At 40.9% G+C, this 19,376-nt stretch overlaps 1 protein-coding gene across 4 annotated transcripts in view; it reads right to left on the bottom strand.

The window, feature by feature from the left end:
• SHROOM2 (shroom family member 2) overlaps window positions 1–19,376 on the bottom strand; it is a 256,754-nt gene that overhangs the window by 89,432 nt on the left and 147,946 nt on the right. For 3 of the 4 annotated variants that reach the window (XM_075335491.1, XM_075335489.1, XM_075335488.1), the window contains exons 3-4: window positions 8,517–8,621; window positions 4,791–4,922 (exon numbers count right to left, since the gene is read on the bottom strand). In XM_075335491.1, coding sequence (XP_075191606.1) covers window positions 4,791–4,922; window positions 8,517–8,621 — 237 coding nt within the window. The remainder of the gene's footprint in view (window positions 1–4,790; window positions 4,923–8,516; window positions 8,622–19,376) is intronic. The other variant, XM_075335490.1, reaches the window with a different exon arrangement.

The following is a 19,376-nucleotide window of genomic DNA, read 5'->3' as shown; positions in this document are numbered from 1 at the left end:
AATGAAGCTGGACATTCAGCAACGACCGGCGACCTCACAGCAGGGGCCAGGTCGTTGCTGGATGTCACACACAGCGACAGCGACGTCGCTGCAACGTCACAGAAAATGGTGACGTAGCAGCGACGTCGTTGTTGTCGTCACTGTGTGTGACACCACCTTAAGGGTGTGTTTGGCTTGAACTTCTGCAGTTGTATGAGAGTCTAGACATCCCAAAACACCAGGTTGGCTGGACCTTTTCGTCGTCGGTGTGTGTGACACCACCCTTAGTGTTGCTGTTATCTCTATGTTGAAAGTGGAGTAAGCGGAGGAGATATCTGGCCTCTGAACCAAAGGCAATTGAATTCAAATTGCTTATTCCATATTTCCCTCTACATAAACTGTTGGAGAAGAGAATAGTCAGGGGGACCCCATACACATCAGTTGGTCGTTTGGTCCACTTGAAATTTTCAGGTTTAGCCGATTTTTATCTAATGTGTATGTGGTGCCTTTACATTTTCCACAACTTTAATATTATTGGTCTATCCTAAAAGGGGTACTTCAGGGACATTATTCTAATGGCCATGCTCTCAAACAATAAAGATGAGATAAATAGTGTTTACCATCCTCACTGTACCTGCAATTCAGTGTAACTCTGGAGCTGCTCCTTTGTGCCCTCCCCTCCCTTCTGGAACATCACATCACACATCAGGGTGTATAGCCTACCCCCTGCTTGTACTTGCCAGCCCCCTGATAATATCTGCTTCCCTGCAGACCTAGCTCAGGGAGCACCAAGAAGTCACTCCAGCATTACACTGAATTACAGGTAGTGAGAGGATGGGAAACAACACTATGAATTTCATCTTTAGGCCATGTGCTCATGTTGCTTTTTTTCCTTGAGTTTTGGTTGTGTTTTAATGTTTTTTTTAATGAGTTTGAGTTTAATGAGTTTTTATGATTGGTTGCAATCACACGCCGTCAAGCTGAGTGACAGCTGTCTGACTGCAACCAATCACAGCCGCTAGTGGGCGGGTCTATATCGTACAGTACAATCAATAAATGATTAAAAATACCGGCGTATCGGTCCCCCCCCCAATTTTGATACCCAGTCAAGATGAAACCTCACAGCTAGGGGCTGGTATCCTCAGACTGGGGAGACCCACATTATTGGGAGCCTCCCAGCCTACAAATATCACCCATCAGTCACCCGGAATTGCCACATCCATTAGATGCGACAGTCCCGGGACTTTTCCACCGCACAAGGGCAATCGGGATGAGCCGGGTAATAGGGGTAATAAGGAGTTAATCGCAGTCCACAGCAGCCACTTAGTGATGGCAGGCTTCTATGAGACACCCCCTCATCACTAATCTGTAAGTGAAAGTAAATAAACACGAACACCGAAAAATACTTTATTTGAAAGACAAAAAAGTCCTCTTTTTGACCACTTTATTAACCCCCCCAAACACCCTTCCAGGTCAGACATAATCCACACAAGGTCCAACGACGCTTCCAGCACTGCTACATCTGACACTTACAGCGAGCACCATAGAACATGACTGCTCGCTGTGAGCTCCTCGCAGCAACTGAAGGGAGTCGCGCTATCAGCAGTGACGTAACTCAGGTTAGCCTCTGCCACAGCTGGAGTCCTCCACCTGTGAAAGCAAAGTACCCGAATGACTGAAGTGAGCCACGCGATCAGCGGTGACATCACTCAGGTGATTTTCATTCACAGCTGGAGTCCTTTACCTGTGACCGCATATCAGGCCGCGACACAGAGACAGAGCCGCACGATGAGAATGGGTGAACCTCTGACGTCACAGCTGCAGGTCCCACACTACTGCCTGTGCCACGGCACTAACGTCAGAGGTTCACCAGAGTTCATTCTCATCGCGCGGCTGTCTCCATATGCCATCAGCGGGCTATGTTTAATGGTGCTGCTGTGACAGGAAAGGAATGTAGCAGAGCTGAATCGCCGTGGGACCTCATTTGGATTGCTTCAGACCCGCAGGGGTGTTTAGGGGTTAATAAAGTGGTGAAAGAGGGTGTTTTTTGTATTTAATTCCAAATAAAGGATTTTGGATGTGTATGTAATTTACTTTCACTTACAGATTAGTGATGGGGGGCAGGGTCTCAGACGACTGCCATCACTAATCTAGGACTTAGTGGTTGCTGTGGCCTGCCATTAACTCTTTATTACCCCCATTGCCACTGCAAAAGGGCAATGGAAAGAGCCGGGTCCATTGCCACAATTGGCGCATCTTATGGATGCGCCACTTCTGGGGCAGCTGTGGGCTCCTATTGTTCGGCTATAAAGGGCCAAACAACAATGGGCCTTCCCACCGCAATAATATTCGCCCCCAGTTGTCTGCTGCACCTTGGCTCGTTTTAGAAAAATGGGGGAATCCCACGTCATTTAAAAAAATAAATAAAAAAAAAGGCGTGGGATCCAATTTATTTTTCATAACCAAACAAAGTACTGCAGACAGCTGAAGGTTGCAGCCTGCAGCTGCTGTTCCTGTGATGGATATGAAAAATGGGGGGGAACCCCACATCATTTTTTTTACCAAAAAAAACAAAAAAAAAACAGCTGTCCAAACTATCAAGCTATTCTGTTATTTCTTTCCATCTATTCTATATGTTCTTCTATCTATTCTATATGTTCTATTCTTTCAATCTATTTTTTATTTTTTCTATTTATTCTAGCTATCAATTATGCTATCCTATCATACTTTGTCTTTTAAAAAACGCACTGACAAAAACGCATGCGTTTTCACCGCTTTTTTTGTCAAACGCAGTGTTTACAGTTGTCAAGTTTGCCAGAGGGTGCATTTTTTTTTCTCAAATCAAGAGCACAGCATGCGGATAACACCCTTATAGTTTATGAGGCCATGGCCATTAGAATAATTTTTTATCTCCCCAGAGTACCACTTTAAGGCTGCTTTCCCACTACGTTTTCTTAACATGCGTCCTGAACATTTTTTTAACGTAAAAACGGATCCAGTGCAAATGCGTTTTCATTTCAATGCATTTGCAATGGACTCGCGTCAACATGCGCTTGCATGCGTTATAGTGAGGATCCAGCGACTTGCAGTTTAACATTTTTCAAAAACGCTACTTGTAGCGTTTTTGAGCTGCGTCCAAATACTATAAATTGCTGGATCCTGACTATACTGCACGCAAACGTATGTGAACGCTGGCATGCTGATAGGCAGGATCCTGCTTGCTCTACTGAGCATGCCCAGAAACCAGCCTGGTGTGATCAGTCTCTCTCTCCCCCTCACTCTCCCCCTCTCTCCCGCGCCTGAGACCTGCGGAGGCTCGTAACCAAGGTAAACATCGGGTAACTTGCTTGGATACGTGTGCAGGAAGCCCGGCTCCTAGCAGCTGCAGACGCTCGTAACCAAGGTAAATATCGGGTATCCAAGCAAGTTACCCGATGTTTACCTTGGTTACAGCTTATCACAGCTGTCAGATGCCGGCTCCCAGTCTCCCGTTCAGTTCCTGTCACTCCCGATCACATGACTCCAATGCCCGCCCATAAACTTCAAATGACAGGATCCTGCAAAATAACAATTGCGTTTGCATGCGTTTATCTTTGTAAAAATAGGATCCGCTTTTACAGCAAAAAAACGTTCATGACGCATGTTAAAAAGACGTAGTGTGAAAGCAGCCTTAGGTGAACCTATCAGGTTATTTACATTTATTGTATCAGAGGCAACAAAGATCAGTGACTGGCTGCCACATTAAAGCCATCTATGTTTTGCTCTAAAATACAAAGGAGTTTCAGAGAAAACATGTTATAATAAGGAGCTGGGAATGGTGAGAACAGTCATCTGGATTACTCTGACAGTTCTTCCCAGCCCAGATTGATTGACAGTACTCTCTATTTGTGTATAGGGAGACTTCTCAATCAAGCCAATCCTGGCGGGAAGAAGCATGCAGGGATCCGCCCAGATGACTGGACTCCTCCTTCCTTCCTGTAAACTATTAGCTCTACAAAGCCCCTGAAGATGTGCAGGGTCTACTGAAACCGGTCAGGGGGCTTGTGCATGTTAAATACGCAACATCTATTCCGTCACAGTACATATAGCAGCGCTAAACTACCGGGGCTTATTATAACATTTAATAGACCTTGTGAAATCATGTTGCACTGTTATAGTAATTTATAAATACTAATCGTACAATACAATCACACATTTAGAAAGTGACTACAGAGCTGTAATTTATAGTCCCAGTTTGCGATATTATGCAACAAAAATATCCCTTTTAATTTTATGAATTAGATATTAGATAAGTGGGAATTAGTTGCCAATACAAAAACTGCAAATATGGAGTTTAGCTTTTCAAAACTAATGAATAGGGCTCAAATGCCTTAGATTGTGAGCCCCAATGGGGACAGTTGTTGATGTATGTAAAGAGCTATGGAATTAATAGCGCTATATAAATGAATAAATAATATTAAAAAAATGCATGTATAAAAGATAGAAAGAGTAAAGGGATAAGTCACAGTAGTCGTGACAAGACAGTATAATTACCATAAGGAACGAATAAGCCCATTAGGGAATCTTTCATTATTTTTATTCTCTTTAATCTCACTTTTATGCAGAAATGAGATTATTTTAAGCTACATTCGCTATCCTGATTCTTCACAACCATAGCTCCTAAACCCATATGGGCTGAATGAGGCGTAACCTGCCGCTGGACACGTCTGGTGACGGCATGTAGTCCATATTGAACCTCGATGGTCTGATCCAACAGATACCGGAGGACATTGCAATAATACATGCAGCGGCCATTATTAAAGAACAGTTACCTGGAATGATATCTATTGCCCCAGGTAGGGTTGAAGTTTGTGCTTGCAAGCTGTGCAGTCAGAGTCTCCATTGGATTTTCAATAAATTTTGTCGAGTGCCAAGAATGAGGTCTATAAGTAATATCATTTTTCCTACAAAATGAAAAGACAAAGAACAAAAGGAAAACAGTTAATATTTAGTTCAAACAGAGACGTTTCAACCAGGGCTGTGGAGTCGGTAAGCCAAACCTTCGACTCAGACTCCAACTCCTATATATATTGCTTATAGTTAGGTGAAAAATTTATTGTAGTACATGAACATGTGTATGTGAACATCAGACATTTAATAATTTTTATGATACAATAATCAAGATATTTGGATAGAACATAAAATATATTTATTGGATACAACTTTAGAACACAAAAAACTGTAATAAATTGTAAATATGTAATACACTATGTAATATAGAGTAGATTACATATATATATATATATATATACATATATCTCGTGTGTGTGTGTGTGTGTGTGTGTGTGTGTGTGTGTGTGTGATATAGATATATATATATATATATATATATATATATATATAATATATATTATATATATATATATATATATATTATATTTGTATTACATATTTACAATTTATTAGTTTTTTGGGTTCTAAAGTTGTATCCGATAAATATATTTTATGTTCTATCCAAATATCTTGATTATTGTATCATAAAAATGATTAAATGTCTGATGTTCACATTGTACTACAATAAATGTTTCACTTAAATATAAGCATTATACTAAATGTTATTATTTAGTAAAATATTCAGCACATTCTGCATTGCTCTACTGTCCCCAATAAATTATATATTTTAGGAGTCGGAGTCTGTGCATTTTATACCGACTCTGACTCCACCAAAATGAGCTCCGACTCTACAGCCCTGGTTTCAACAGTAAATGGGAATTTCAGGTACCGACTAGCAATATAAAGCTTAAAAACCGGTATATGTGAATACAGAATGTTGGACTTTTGCTTATGGATCTTAGTTCAGAGGCTTGATAACTGAAAAATACATACACAAGTGAATAATAAAGGGTATCCATTACATTAATTCACATCTATAAAACGTATCCATTCGATAAGTGATAATTGTTAGATAATTGTAGGTCACACGGGTGGGATCCCCATGATCGCTAAAGAGGAAAACTTGTATCTCTCCGTTACACCCCCCCACCTGAGTAAAAAACTGGAGGCCATGAATACACTGGCTAGATGAGCATGCGCCCTACTGCTCCAATAATATCTATGGCATTGATGAAGATAGTCATGCTCAGTGCTATGCTTTTGCTGTTTTATCTATTTAGTGGCATAGACTTGGCACCGATAACCAACTACTCCATGTAACTAGTCCTGCCAGCGGTCCAGGGAGAAGGACAGAAGTATTCTGTTCGGTCAATCAATAGTGTGTAACGGGTGATCAATGGGTCCAAGCCAACCTAACGATTATCACTTATCTGGCACATAGGCGATAATTTATGTAAACAGGACTGCCAAACAGACGCTAACCCCCCCATTAACATGCTTTATGTGAAAGGCGCAAAGATAAAATAAAGAAACAAAATGGAGGCAGATTTGTAATGCATATTATACTATATATTTTATATATTACAATATGTAATATTGAATTGGACACATCTTAGAGGAATTTCTCAATGGGAAACGTATAGAAATGTAAAGTAGTAGGGTTAAATACATCTAAGGGTGAGTCCAGACAATCATGCTCGTTATTGAGCACATCGGGCATTCTTTCTGTATCACTGAAAAACAAGATCTTGGTGAGAACCAACTGAGCCCCAACACACTGTACAGACCAAAAGTTTGGACACACCGTCTCATCTCTACAACAACTATTAAGAGGAGACTTTGTGCAGCAGGTCTTCATGGTGAAATAGCTGCTAGAAAACCACTGCTAAGGACAGGCAACAAGCTGAAGAGACTTGTTTGGGCTAAAGAACACAAGTAATGGACATTAGACAGTGGAAATCTGTGCTTTGGTCTGATGAGTCCAAATTTGAGATCTTTGGATCCAACCACCATGTCTTTGTAGAAAAAGTGAACAGATGGACTCTACATGGCTGGTTCCCACCGTGAAGCATGGAGGAGGAGGTGTGATGGTGTGGGGGTGCTTTGCTGGTGACACTGTTGGGGATTTATTCAAAATTGAAGGCATACAGAACCAGCATGGCTACCACAGCATCTTGCAGCGCCATGCTATTCCATCCGATTTGCATTTTGTTGGACCACCATTTATTTTTCAACAGGACACTGACCCCAAACACACCTCCAGGCTGTGTAAGGGCTATTTGACTAAGAAGGAGAGTGATGGGATGCTACGCCAGATGATCTAGACTCCACAGTCACCTGAACCCAATCGAGATGGTTTGGGGTGAGCTGGACCGCAGAGTGAAGGCAAAAGGGCCAACAAGTGCTAAACATCTCTGGGAACTCCTTCAAGACTGTTGGAAAACCATTTCCGGTGACTACCTCTTGAAGCTCATCAAGAGAATGCCAAGAGTGTGCAAAGCAGTAATCAAAGCAAAAGGTGGCTACTTTGAAGAACCTAGAATATAAGACATATTTTCAGTTGTTTCACAGGTTTTTAAGTATGGTCATTCCACATGTTTTAATTAATAGTTTTGATGCCTTCAACGTGAATGTACAATTTTTAGAGTCATGAAAATAAAGAAAACTCTTAGAATGAGAAGGTGTGTCCACACTTTTGGTCTGTACTGTAGCAATTCACTTAAATTTAGCCAATGAAATCACAGTGCACACATCTTTAAGATATGCACAAAATGTGTCTAAAAAAAGATAAATATTGCCACTAAGAAATCCATAGAGCAGAGGTGACCAACCTGTTGCTTGGGAGCCACATGTTTGGTGCATAAGCTCCTGGTCTTGCAATTAGCTATGAAGAGCAGGTCTCCAGATGGTGACTTTTGTGAGTAGCCCCACAGAGTAGAGCAGATCTGAATGGGGGTAAGGTAGGTACCCCTGGACCTCAGTATACTCACTCGCTATGATTTATGTGGAAAAGCTATGGCTGTCATACTGGTGATGGGGTCTCTGGGTGTCACTACAGTGAGGAGGGCGAGAGCTGGATGTGGCTCACGACCCTGCCTCAGAGTTGGATGTGGCTGACCTCTGCCATAGAAGGTTCACAGTGTGACTATATTGAAGTGAATGGCTCTGTTGGAAAAACAGCATTATATAAGTGTGAACCTAGCCTAAAACATATACATTTTCCTGTCTGTACCATTAAATGCAAGTTGGGAACTCAAGAATTAAAAAAAAAATGTAGTTGGATATGTGGGACATCACCATACACATCAGAAGGTCCTCTGGTTCCACCAATGTGGATGGTCCAGCTATTGTTTATATAATGTGTAGTACATGGCCCACCTTAAAACAAACACTCATTCAATCATATGATAAAGTTTAATAAGAATTTAGAAATACAAGAACCATCACAATGATATGAAATGATACACTACATATTACAGACTGCTGTACACAACGAACACGGTCACTAATTAGATTTATCATGTATGACAAGATAAATCTAAAATGTATTATGACAAGGTAAAAGGCACAGAAATGGGGGGCACAGGCGTCTATGAGGAATCACTATGGGTACAAGAACTAGTCAACCATGGTCACACAGAAGGGACACTACATCAATACTGTACCTCATGGAACTTCTCAAGATGTTCATGAGAAAACTCCTGGCCACAAGGAGATCTTTATCTGAAGGCATGGTCTTTGTGATAATATTCACCATTACTTGCCTCTTCCTGAGCCGCCAGGAAGCAATAGAGAGGACAAACCAGTTTGAGATGTGAAACCATTCCAACCAAAGAAGTAATTTTTTGTAGAAGCGTAGCCTCAATGTAGAGGACGGAGTACAAGATATTACAGAAATCAGAAAGCATTACAAAAATCTATTCATATAAGTGATTATTTTGGCTCTATATTTGCACAATAAACTAGGTTTTCTACTTTGCTGCCCACATTTGGTTACCCGGTAAGATCAGAGCTATAGATGACATCAGCTGGTGGTCACATACATTCAATAGGGACATAGCCAACACCACTCACTCCAATCGATAATTGCACATTTAATTAGGTGTGTTGGACAGAAGCGGTTAAGAACACCTCTCTACCTACTGAACAGGACCAGCCAAAATAAACCAGAAACCAACAATGTGGGGTTGGGGGGAAGGTAGGTAAAAACCATAGACTAATATGAATCAAAAATAAAAGTCAGCTGATCCTTACAACTATTGGCAACCATCTAATGGTCATGGGGTAGGGACGTCTGATTCGATCGAGCATGTTGAATTTCAACATTCAATACTTTGGCTTTCAAGGAATGTATCCCACAACCAGAGATGTCTGTATATGAAGGTGCATGCCTGTATATGAAGTCATCGGCAGATTATTTGAAGGTGTATAGTCACCTCTAAGGATGGTGATACACATTTTATTCTTGGTAGATCTAATGACTTAAAAAAAAATTGAGTAGGCATGTTTCTTGGGGAGTCTGGGAACATGGTGGTAATCTGGATACCTATGGCCGGTTTAAAAAGATAAAACAATAAATAATTTGAAATAATTTTTCTCATTTAGACACAGATTTGTAGCCACAATGGGGACAATTGGTAAAGAAAAAATGTTTCGATTGTAACTAAATTACTATGGTATTCTGGTTAGAAGTCATCACCTACCACAGGACATACAATAACTTTGAAATTGGTGGGATCCAACTGCTTGGGCCTGACCGATTGCCAGATTGGCACTCTTATTTGTCTTGGAACGGACTTGCGGTGTGTATACTCATTTGGTGCATTATTCGGGATGCTCTGACCGTCACACAGATAGTGAATGGAAAGGCACTCAGACGTGTACTGCAGATACATTTGAATAGAAATATATGTGACCCATTCCGGCAATTCCTACAGGCTCCACAGGTTGGACCCCAACTGATCTAGACGCTATCGCCCATGCTTTGGATGATAACTTTCCCCAACTGGAATACTTCTTTGATTTCTTTTGTTCCCTATATCAGGGTCATATCTGCAATCATGGAATGATCATCACAATTACTGTAAGTAATGGAAACAATGATCTTTAATGGGATCCCTAAATAGAAGTCAGCAATGTGTTACTGGCTGGAGTCGAAACCTTAGGACGCTCTGCGAATATCAGTATTAGCAAAGAAAACTCCTTAAGGCTATGTGCGCACTAGAAAATGGACTTTTCTTAAGAAAAATCCGCACCCTCTGGCAGAAAACCGCACCCGCCTTTTTACAGCAATTTTTCCACAGGTTGGTCTCTGCGTTTTTTTACCATTATCTATGGCAAAAACCGCAGGTACCTGCAGAAAAGAACTGACACGCTCATTCTTTTTGCTGCAGAAATTCCGCAGCAAAACCTGTTGGTGAAAAAAAACGCAGTGTGCGCACAACATTTTTTATTTTACCATAGGTTTTGCTGGGATAGGACTGCAGAAAGGTTATGAATATTTTCTAAAGCAATTCATGCAAATCCGTGGCAAAAACCGCAGCGTGCGCACAAAGGCTAAAGGCCAATTGCACATGATCAGTGATTGGGGAGGTTTTTACCTTGGTATTTGTAAGCCAAAACCAGGAGTGGAACAATCCGAGGAAACACGGGCACCACATCTGTATTTATTACCCACTCCTGGTTTTGACTTACAAATACAGAGTTTCATAGATTTTAAGGTAGACCTAAAGGGATTTTACCGCGAACAAAGTTAATTTCAAAGTTGATTTTAATCAATAGATCTTAGAATAATAATAATTTCCACATTTGGATGTGTTTAAAAAAAAAAAAAATGTTCTTGTGCTGAGATAATCTTATAAATCATACCCAGCCCAATAGTATAAATGATCATTATTCTAAGATCTATTGATTAAAATCAACTTTAAAATGAACATTGTTAGCCTGGGTTTTCCCACTGTTTGCCCATACTGCATATTTATTGTGTTTATTCATGCAAATTTTAATGAATACTGCAAGGAAAAACGCATCCCAGCAAAGTCTATGAGAATCCTGACATGCTGTGCACAAATTGAAGATTTTGTTTCCTTGCAGATTTTGGTGCAGGAAAAAAAGTGGACCAAACAATTGACACGTCACAATTGTTTCTGCATTTTTCTAGCATAATGGATAAAAAAGCATGAAAAAATGCAATAGCGTTTTTCCTGCCAAGAGATACAGTTTTCAGTGCAGAAATAATCTGCAATGTGGGCACATAACCTTAGGCTATGTGCGCACTAGAAAGTGTCTTTTTCTTAAGGAAAATATGGACCCTCTTAAAGAATCCCACATCCGCGGTAAAAACAGGTCGGTCCCTGTGGATTTTTACCATTAACTGGGGCAAAAACCACAGGTACCTGCAGAAAAGAAGTGACATGCTAATTAATTCCCCAGCAGAAAATCCGCGGGTAAAAAAAAAAGTGTGAGCACAGCCTTTTTTAAAACACATAGGATTTGCTGAGGAATGACTGCAGCAATGTTAGACATTCTCTGCAGCAAATCCGCGGCAAATCCGCAGCGTGCGCACATAGCCTTAAAGGGTTATTCCCATCTCTAAGATCCTATTCAAATATGTAATAGATGTAATAATAGTAATATTAGTAAATTCCTCCAATTAGAAATGTAGTATAGCTCTTCTGATTCACTATGTTGCTTACCTTATGTGCAGGGCATTGCAGGATCTTAGATATAAATGGCTACGACCATGAATATAGTCACAGTTATTTAATCGTCGTCATAATCATGGATACCCAAGGTCCTGTAATGCCCTGCACATGAGGTAACCAACATAGTGAATCAGAAGAGCTATACTACATTTCTAACTGGAGGTATTTGCTAAAATAAAATAATAAATTTTATTATTATTATTATTATTATTAATAATATTAGAACTGCTAAAGATTGGGATGGGATCTTGGAGATGGGAATGCCCTTTTAAGTCAATATAGTTCAACCTATAGCATAACAACTCAACAAATACTTAATGTGTGCACATGGTCTAAAGGTAAATGGCAACATTTTGGCAAAAATCCACTTCTTTATCAAGAATGGGGGGGGGGAATGTGTCATTGTTTGCTGCATTACGCCTAGTTTAGCAGCCACTACTGCAGTCTATCAGATTTGCCCAGTCCCCTAGGCAAGGAGCATACTTAGCAGACTCTGCCATAGAGCTTGTAAATGCTGCACCAAAGCAGTCTGGATATCTGCACTAATCTGTGACTGCAGATCCAAATCTCTCTACTTGCAAAATGAGTGCACGCGCCGCTCCGGCTGCTTGTGGGAACGGTCAGTCATTCACTAGCACACCGTCCTCAGCAAGCAGAGATCCTGGAGGCAGGCAGCAGTGTGCCACTACAGGTAGGCTCATATTAACGCTATTGATCTCATCCATGTTGGACACTTGGGTACATTCACTGTTCCTGGTGATGCATGTGAACAAAAAACCCACAGAACCACAAAAATGTGTATAAGACGCCACGTGAGTTTAACAGTGAAGAGATGGTGTAATACCTGTAAGGTCAAGGAGGACTAGAAGGAAGAAAACATTCATATTAAGGTTGTGTAATATTAGAGTTCACAGAAAGGATGGCTGGCTAGTAAAACTAATGAGGCATGCTGGTAATTATGGTTCTACACCAGAAGAGCAATAAGCTGCTAAATACAGAAATGAAAGAACATTTTATGCAGATTTCAAAAATCAACAAAACAAATACTAAGACAGTAAATGTTACATCTGTTTCGAAGAAAAAAAAAACCCAAAAAGCACAAAAGCACTATTGTCTCGGAGTCCTCTAATACTTACTGAAAGCTGTGGTTTATCCGTTGGGAGCCAGCCCTTTATAACGCTTCCTCTTTACTTGCCTTGGGGTAGTCCGAGATTATTTGCACTTTAAGTAATTTAATCCTGCCACCTTGTGGCCACATGAGGGACTGGCTGAACATCCAAGTCATTTTACAAAGCAATATTTAAATGCCTGTTCTTTACCCACGTATTTTGCACAAAATAATGTATAATAAAAAAAAAACAAAAAAAACAACAACTCGCTAGGTAGAACATACAGTCATTCATTATAAATAAATGCGAAAACACTTTTTAAAAACAAAAAGTGGCATGAACTCGTCCCCTGCCTACCCCTGATCACTATGCCCAGCTCAATCCTTTCCCTTAATGGGTTCAGGAGGCACAGTAGGATATGAAATGAGATAAACACCCCTATATTTTTCAGGACATCACATCTATTTTGCTGACTAGTCAGGTTACATACAGTGTAAAAGTGCGAAAGTATTCGGCTCCCTTCAATTTTTCAACCTTTTCCCACACTTCAGGCTTCAAACATAAAAGATAAAAATGTTAATGTCATGGTGAATAATCAACAACAAGGGGGACACAATTGTGAATTTGAACGAAATTTATTGCTTATTTTAAAAACGTTTATAAAAAATAATAAACTGAAAAATGGGTTGTGCAATATTATTCATCCCCTTTAAGTTAATACTGTGTAGCGCCACCTTTTGCTGCGATTACAGCTGCAGTCTCTTGGGGTATGTGTCTATCAGTTTTGCACATCGAGAGACTGAAATTCTTGCCCATTCTTCCTTTGCAAATAGCTGGAGCTGAGTGAGGTTGGATGGAGAGCGTTTGTGAACAGCAGTTTTCAGCTCTTTCCACAGATTCTCGATTGGATTCAGGTCTGGGCATTGACTTGGCCATTCTAACACAAGGATATGTTTATTAACCATTCCATTGTAGAGTTTGCTTTATGTTTGGGATCATTGTCTTGTTGGAAGACAAATCTTCGTCTCAGTCTCAGATCTTTTGCAGACTCCAACAGGTTTTCTTCAAGAATGGTCCTGTATTTGGCTCCTTCCATCTTCCCATCAATTTTAACCATCTTCCCTGTCTCTGCTGAAGAAAAGCAGGCCCAAACCATGATGCTGCCACCACCATGTTTGACAGTGGGGATGGTGTCTTCAGGGTGATGAGTTGTGCTGCTTTTACGCCAAACATATCTTTTGGCATTGTGCCCAAAAAGTTCGATTTTGGTTTCATCTGACCAGAGCACCTTCTTCCACATGTTTGGTGTGTCTCCCAGGTGGCTTGTGGCAAACTTTAAAACAACACTTTTTATGGATATCTTTGAGAAATGGCTTTCTTCTTGCCACTCTTCCATAAAGGCCAGATTTGTGCAGTGTATGGCTGATTGTTATCCTATGGACAGACTCTCCCACCTCAGCAGTAGATCTCTGCAGTTCATCCAGAGTGATCACGAGACTCTTGGCTGCATCTCTGATCAGTCTTCTCCTTATTTGAGATGAAAGTTTGGATGGACGGCCGGGTCTTGGTAGATTTACAGTGGTATGATACTCCTTCCATTTCAATATAATCACTTGCACAGTGCTCCTTGGGATGTTTAAAGTTTTGGAAATCTTTTTGTAACCAAATCCGGCTTTAAACTTCTCCACAACAGTATCACAGACCTGCCTGTTGTGTTCCTTGGTCTTCATGGTGCTATCTGCGCTTTAAACAGAGCACAAACTATCACAGAGCAGGTGCATTTATACGGAGACTTGATTACACACAGGTGACTTATATTTATCATCATCAGTCATTTAGGACAACATTGGATCATTCAGAGATCCTCAATGACCTTCTGGAGTGAGTTTGCTGCACTGAAAGTAAAGGATGAATAATATTGCACGCCCTAATTTTCAGTTATTTATTTTTTAAAAGTTTAAAATAAGCAATAAAGTTCGTTCAACTTCACAATTGTGCCCACTTGTTGTTGATTCTTCACCAGAAAATTAACATTTTTATCTTTATGTTTGAAGCCTGAAATGTGGGAAAAGGCTGAAAAATTCAAGGGGGCCGAGTACTTTCGCAAGGCACTGTATATCCCAGGTTTCTTTTCAGAAGGACAGCCCTTGTTTTTTTATGTATTTGGAAGTAATGAGTAGGGATAAGCGAACCCTAAGGCTATGTGCGCACTTACCGGATTTTGCCGCAGATTTTTTGCGGTTTTGCTGCATGTTTCGCTGCAGAAAATGTTCATAACATCTCTGCAGTGAATCACCAGCAAAACCTATGGGCAAAAAAAATCCTGTGCGCACTAGGCGGAATTTGACAGCTGCATGTTTTGCTGCGGGATTCCCGCAGCAAAAACAATTGCATGTCACTTCTTTTCCGCACGTCGCTGCGGGATTTCACTACATTGACTCCAATGTTAATCATGAAATCCCGCAGGGAATAAAGCAGGAAGCAAATTCTGTGCGGTTCACTGCGTTTTCCTGCGTTATTCCCTGCGGTATTTCGCGGTTTACCTCCGGTAATGTACATCGCTTGTCTGCGGTTTTGCAGGGAAGTGATGTCATTACAGGAAGAGGAAGCCGTGCAGAGAGTAAACACACACACACACACACACACACACATCACAGACATAGAACACAGACACAGACACATAGAACACACATAGAAAGAAAACGGAAATATAGAAAACAAAGAACGTGGGCTCCGCTGCATATTTACCTTCCAGCCGAGGTAAGCACACAGCGGCGGCCCGGTATTCTCAGGCTGGGGAGGGAGAGGGGCAGGGTTAATGTCCCCTGCCTCACTCCCACCTCCCGCAGCCGAGAATATCAGCCGCAGCTGCCCCGGGACTGTCGCATGCATTATGCGGCAGCACCGGCGTGTCCCCGGCTCTTCCTGCCACCGTGTAGCAGTGGCAGCAGGGTAATACAAGGGGTTAGTGGTGGTGGATCACCGCCATTAACTCCAGGCTTGATCATGGCAGTGTCTATGTGACAGCTGACATCATCAACCCGTAAGTAAAGTGAATAAAACACAGACACCGAAAAATCCTTTATTTTAAATAAAACAAACAAGCCTCGTTCACCATTTTATTAACCCCTCCCACACCAAAGCTCCTGCGTAATCCACAGGTCCTGCGCTGGTTACATCCAGCCGCGACTGTCACAGACACAGCGCTGAATGAATGCAGCAGACAGCAGAGGTAATTACCGGTCATTTCCCACGGCCGGTAATGTGAACTCACTGCTGACCGTGGGAACTGTAGCGGTCTGTCCTCTATCTATCTCTCTGTCTGTCTATCTATCTATCCCTCTATCTATTCTTCTGTCTATCTATCTATTATCTCAGAATTAAATGACTTTTTTTTATTTTTTTTCAATGTGCTTTATTGCATTGAATGCAATAAAGCACATCCCAACCCGCATGCGGCAAAACCGCGGCAATACCGCGGTGAAACCGCAGCAAACCACATGCGGTTTTCGGGTGCGGTTTGCCACGGTTTTTTACCGCGGGTGCGGTAATCTTTAAGAGCATGCGGAATTTTCTCAAGAAAATTCCATTTCCCAGTGCGCACATAGCCTAACAGTAAAATTCAGGTTTCGTACCGGACACCTAGTGTCACAGAAGTCTCTGTCAGAGTTCGGATGCTGTTTGGATGCTGATTAAAGCTTGTTGCAGCACAGCAAATTATCAAGCTTTCGGCATGGGGAAGATGCCTGGACGCTGCTGAGAGCAAAATAAATAAAAGCTATCTGCTTTACCTGCACTGGTTATCAAAAATACAGGAGATCCCATACTTTTTTTTTTATAAGTAAAAAATTTAAATGGCATGGAGTCCGCCCTATGTTTGACAATCAGCCAAGGTAAAACAGACAGCTGGGGGCTGATATCAGGCTGGGAAGGCCCATGCTTATTTGGCTCTTCCCAGCCTAAAAATAGCAGGCCACAGCTTTCCAAGAATTGGCACATTCATTAAATGAGCCTTTTCTGGCGCTTTGCCCAGCTCTTCTCAATTGACCTAATGTGGTGGCAATTAGGGTAATATTTTTAGGGTTGATATCAGCTGTGAAGACATCTGGCATCAAGCCCAAGCGTTTGTAAAGGATAGGTGTCTATCAGACACCTTCATTACTAACCCAGGTCGCTCGTGGTAAGCAGCAGGTAAGAAACTGCTCACGAGCAACTACAGGGGGCTGAATACTAATGCACGTCGCAATATTCAGATTTATATTTTTTTTAAAAAAAAAATTTAGAAAACCATGTATTATTTCCTTTACACTTCACAAATACTTGCTACTTTGTGTTGGTATATAAAATAAAATACCAATAAAATACATTTAAGTTTGTGGATACGACATGGAAAAAAACTGTGTAAAAGTTCACGGCTACTAGGATTAAGTTTTCAAGGCACTGTAAACAATAATATGATTGCCACCAGGTTCACTATTGTAAATGAACACAAAGATCGCTCTATCCATAGTGGGAGTAAGATAAGTATGTATGTATGTATGTATGTATGTATGTATGTATGTATGTATGCATGCATGCATGCATGTATGCATGCTTTTACCAGCATAACCCACAGTTTAATGGTTTTTCTATTTTTTTCCAGAATGCAGGCCAGCCTTTGTAGGAATGTAGGATGCCACTGCGTTCTTAGAGATTTTAAATACTAATTCAATTATCTTGTGATCTGTGCCTTGAAACAATCCTGACTTGAAGATCTAGAAAATACTTTTTGGTTATGACATGCACGGTCAGCAGTGGCCTTTATACAGACATACATGTACCCTTCCAAAGCATGACCTATTAATGGAATTTGCCAGAAATAACTCTATATAACAATCTAGTTAAAGAAACAACTTAATGGTTGCACTTAGGCTCAACCACAAGTGTCTATACACCATACGTCCATTTATTTCCATACTAACCAAGGCCAGCATGACTTCAGTAAATGTATAACAGATCTGTCTATGTAAAATGTACTAAAGCAAATCTGGCGTAACACATATTTTCAAGAATCTATAGCAGCGAACACAACGTGTCTCAAGAATCTACTCCACTGAAGAAACTATTTGAAGAATGTTATTGTACCTGGTCAGATGATGTGCTTCACATGGACCTTATCTTGTGTAAACTCTCCCGGGGACAAAGTGTTAGTCCGGCCTTTTCATGCCTTGTTTAGATGAATTATAATGTCAGTTACACAATGGCAGCCAAGTGGAAAGAGAAGAAACCGAGAACTATACATCCAGAGACTGAGGAATGCAAAATAGAGAACATTCCTGACGAAAACGAGAAAAACTAAGAGGCTCTTGAATCCTGCCAAGGAAAACACCGAGAGCTATTCGAAATGTGACCTAAACACCAGCAGATGGCTTAGAAGCTGTTTCAATTATTGCATTAGTCTTTAATCTCCAACCTGTGGCTCATCAGCCAAACTGTAATTTCCAACATATCTAGACAGCCTGAATACAAGGTATCGGGGCTGGCTCCAGGTTTATGCGGGCCCATGAGGGTCCCAACTTGGCCTTTATTCACTCTCAATTTTTCCTTTTCCCTTTCCAATAGATATAACTTATTAATTTTTTCAATTTTGATATTTTTATTAGTGCTGTTTTTTTGGGGGTGTCCATACAACTTTCTGATTTCTTATTCTCTTTTTAGGAGGCAAAGTAAACAAAAACAGCACTATATCAATGGGCCTTGTGATTCCAGTGCATACTTCAGCTGGATTTGCGTCCCAGGACGCACATTTAGCCAAGGTATATTGTGGCTCAGAGCCTTGTCGGGTTCCTGCACTGCAATACACACTGCCGGCCTATCAGCGTCCTAGATATTGGCTTAGCAAGACAGTGATACCATGAGTCACCACAGCAGACATGCCGATGTCAGTTGCCAGCCTGTGAGGTGTGTTTTCCAAAGATGTAGGTCATCGATCATTAACGTGAAAGCAAGGTCAGAAGTTGACTGTGGAATTGATCATGAACTTTTAACTGCAAAGAATAGAGTCAAGCTATCCAAACAGACTAGACAACAGGCAGTTTCCAACTTCGATTTGATCAACCTACCTGAAGATTTATGTAACAGTCTGCACAATAATTTATGTCGCTGGATATGGATGAAAGAAAGACAAAGGAACTATGGACAAACCGACTATTATTACTGAAGAAGACAAATAAGAGGTAGAAGAGACCCCCACAGCCGTGGTTGACAGAAGAGATCCTAAAGATCATTGGAGAAAGGCGAATGGAAAAAGGTAACAAGCAGGAAGCAGACATCAGTAAAAGACTAAAGAGAGCCATTCGAATAAATAACTTTATTACCAAAATATATGTAGAGAGATAGAAAGTGAACATCTGAGGGACAAGATCAGGAAAACATACCCAGGTATCAAAAAGATCCAATGAAAGTTTCAGAAAAGAGTTCACGGAGAACCTCCTCTACAAGAACGACTCAGTGATACAGGGAGAAAGAAACTGGAAATGATAGAGAGTGGAACATCCTAAGAGATGAAGACATTGCTTTGATAAAGCTACTGTCAAATAAGCATGCATCTGGATATGGCAATATTCCAATAGAACTAATAAAATCTATTGAAGCAGGAGTTGATGTCATCACCTGTGTCAACAGATATGGACAACTGGTAAAATGACCAAGGACTGGTCAAGTTCGGCGATTA

Source organism: Anomaloglossus baeobatrachus, chromosome 2 (genome assembly GCF_048569485.1).
Source record: "Anomaloglossus baeobatrachus isolate aAnoBae1 chromosome 2, aAnoBae1.hap1, whole genome shotgun sequence".
Taxonomy (NCBI): domain Eukaryota; kingdom Metazoa; phylum Chordata; class Amphibia; order Anura; family Aromobatidae; genus Anomaloglossus; species Anomaloglossus baeobatrachus.
The sequence above is the reverse complement of the archived record's forward strand: the minus strand, read 5'-3'. Positions and strand labels throughout refer to the sequence as shown.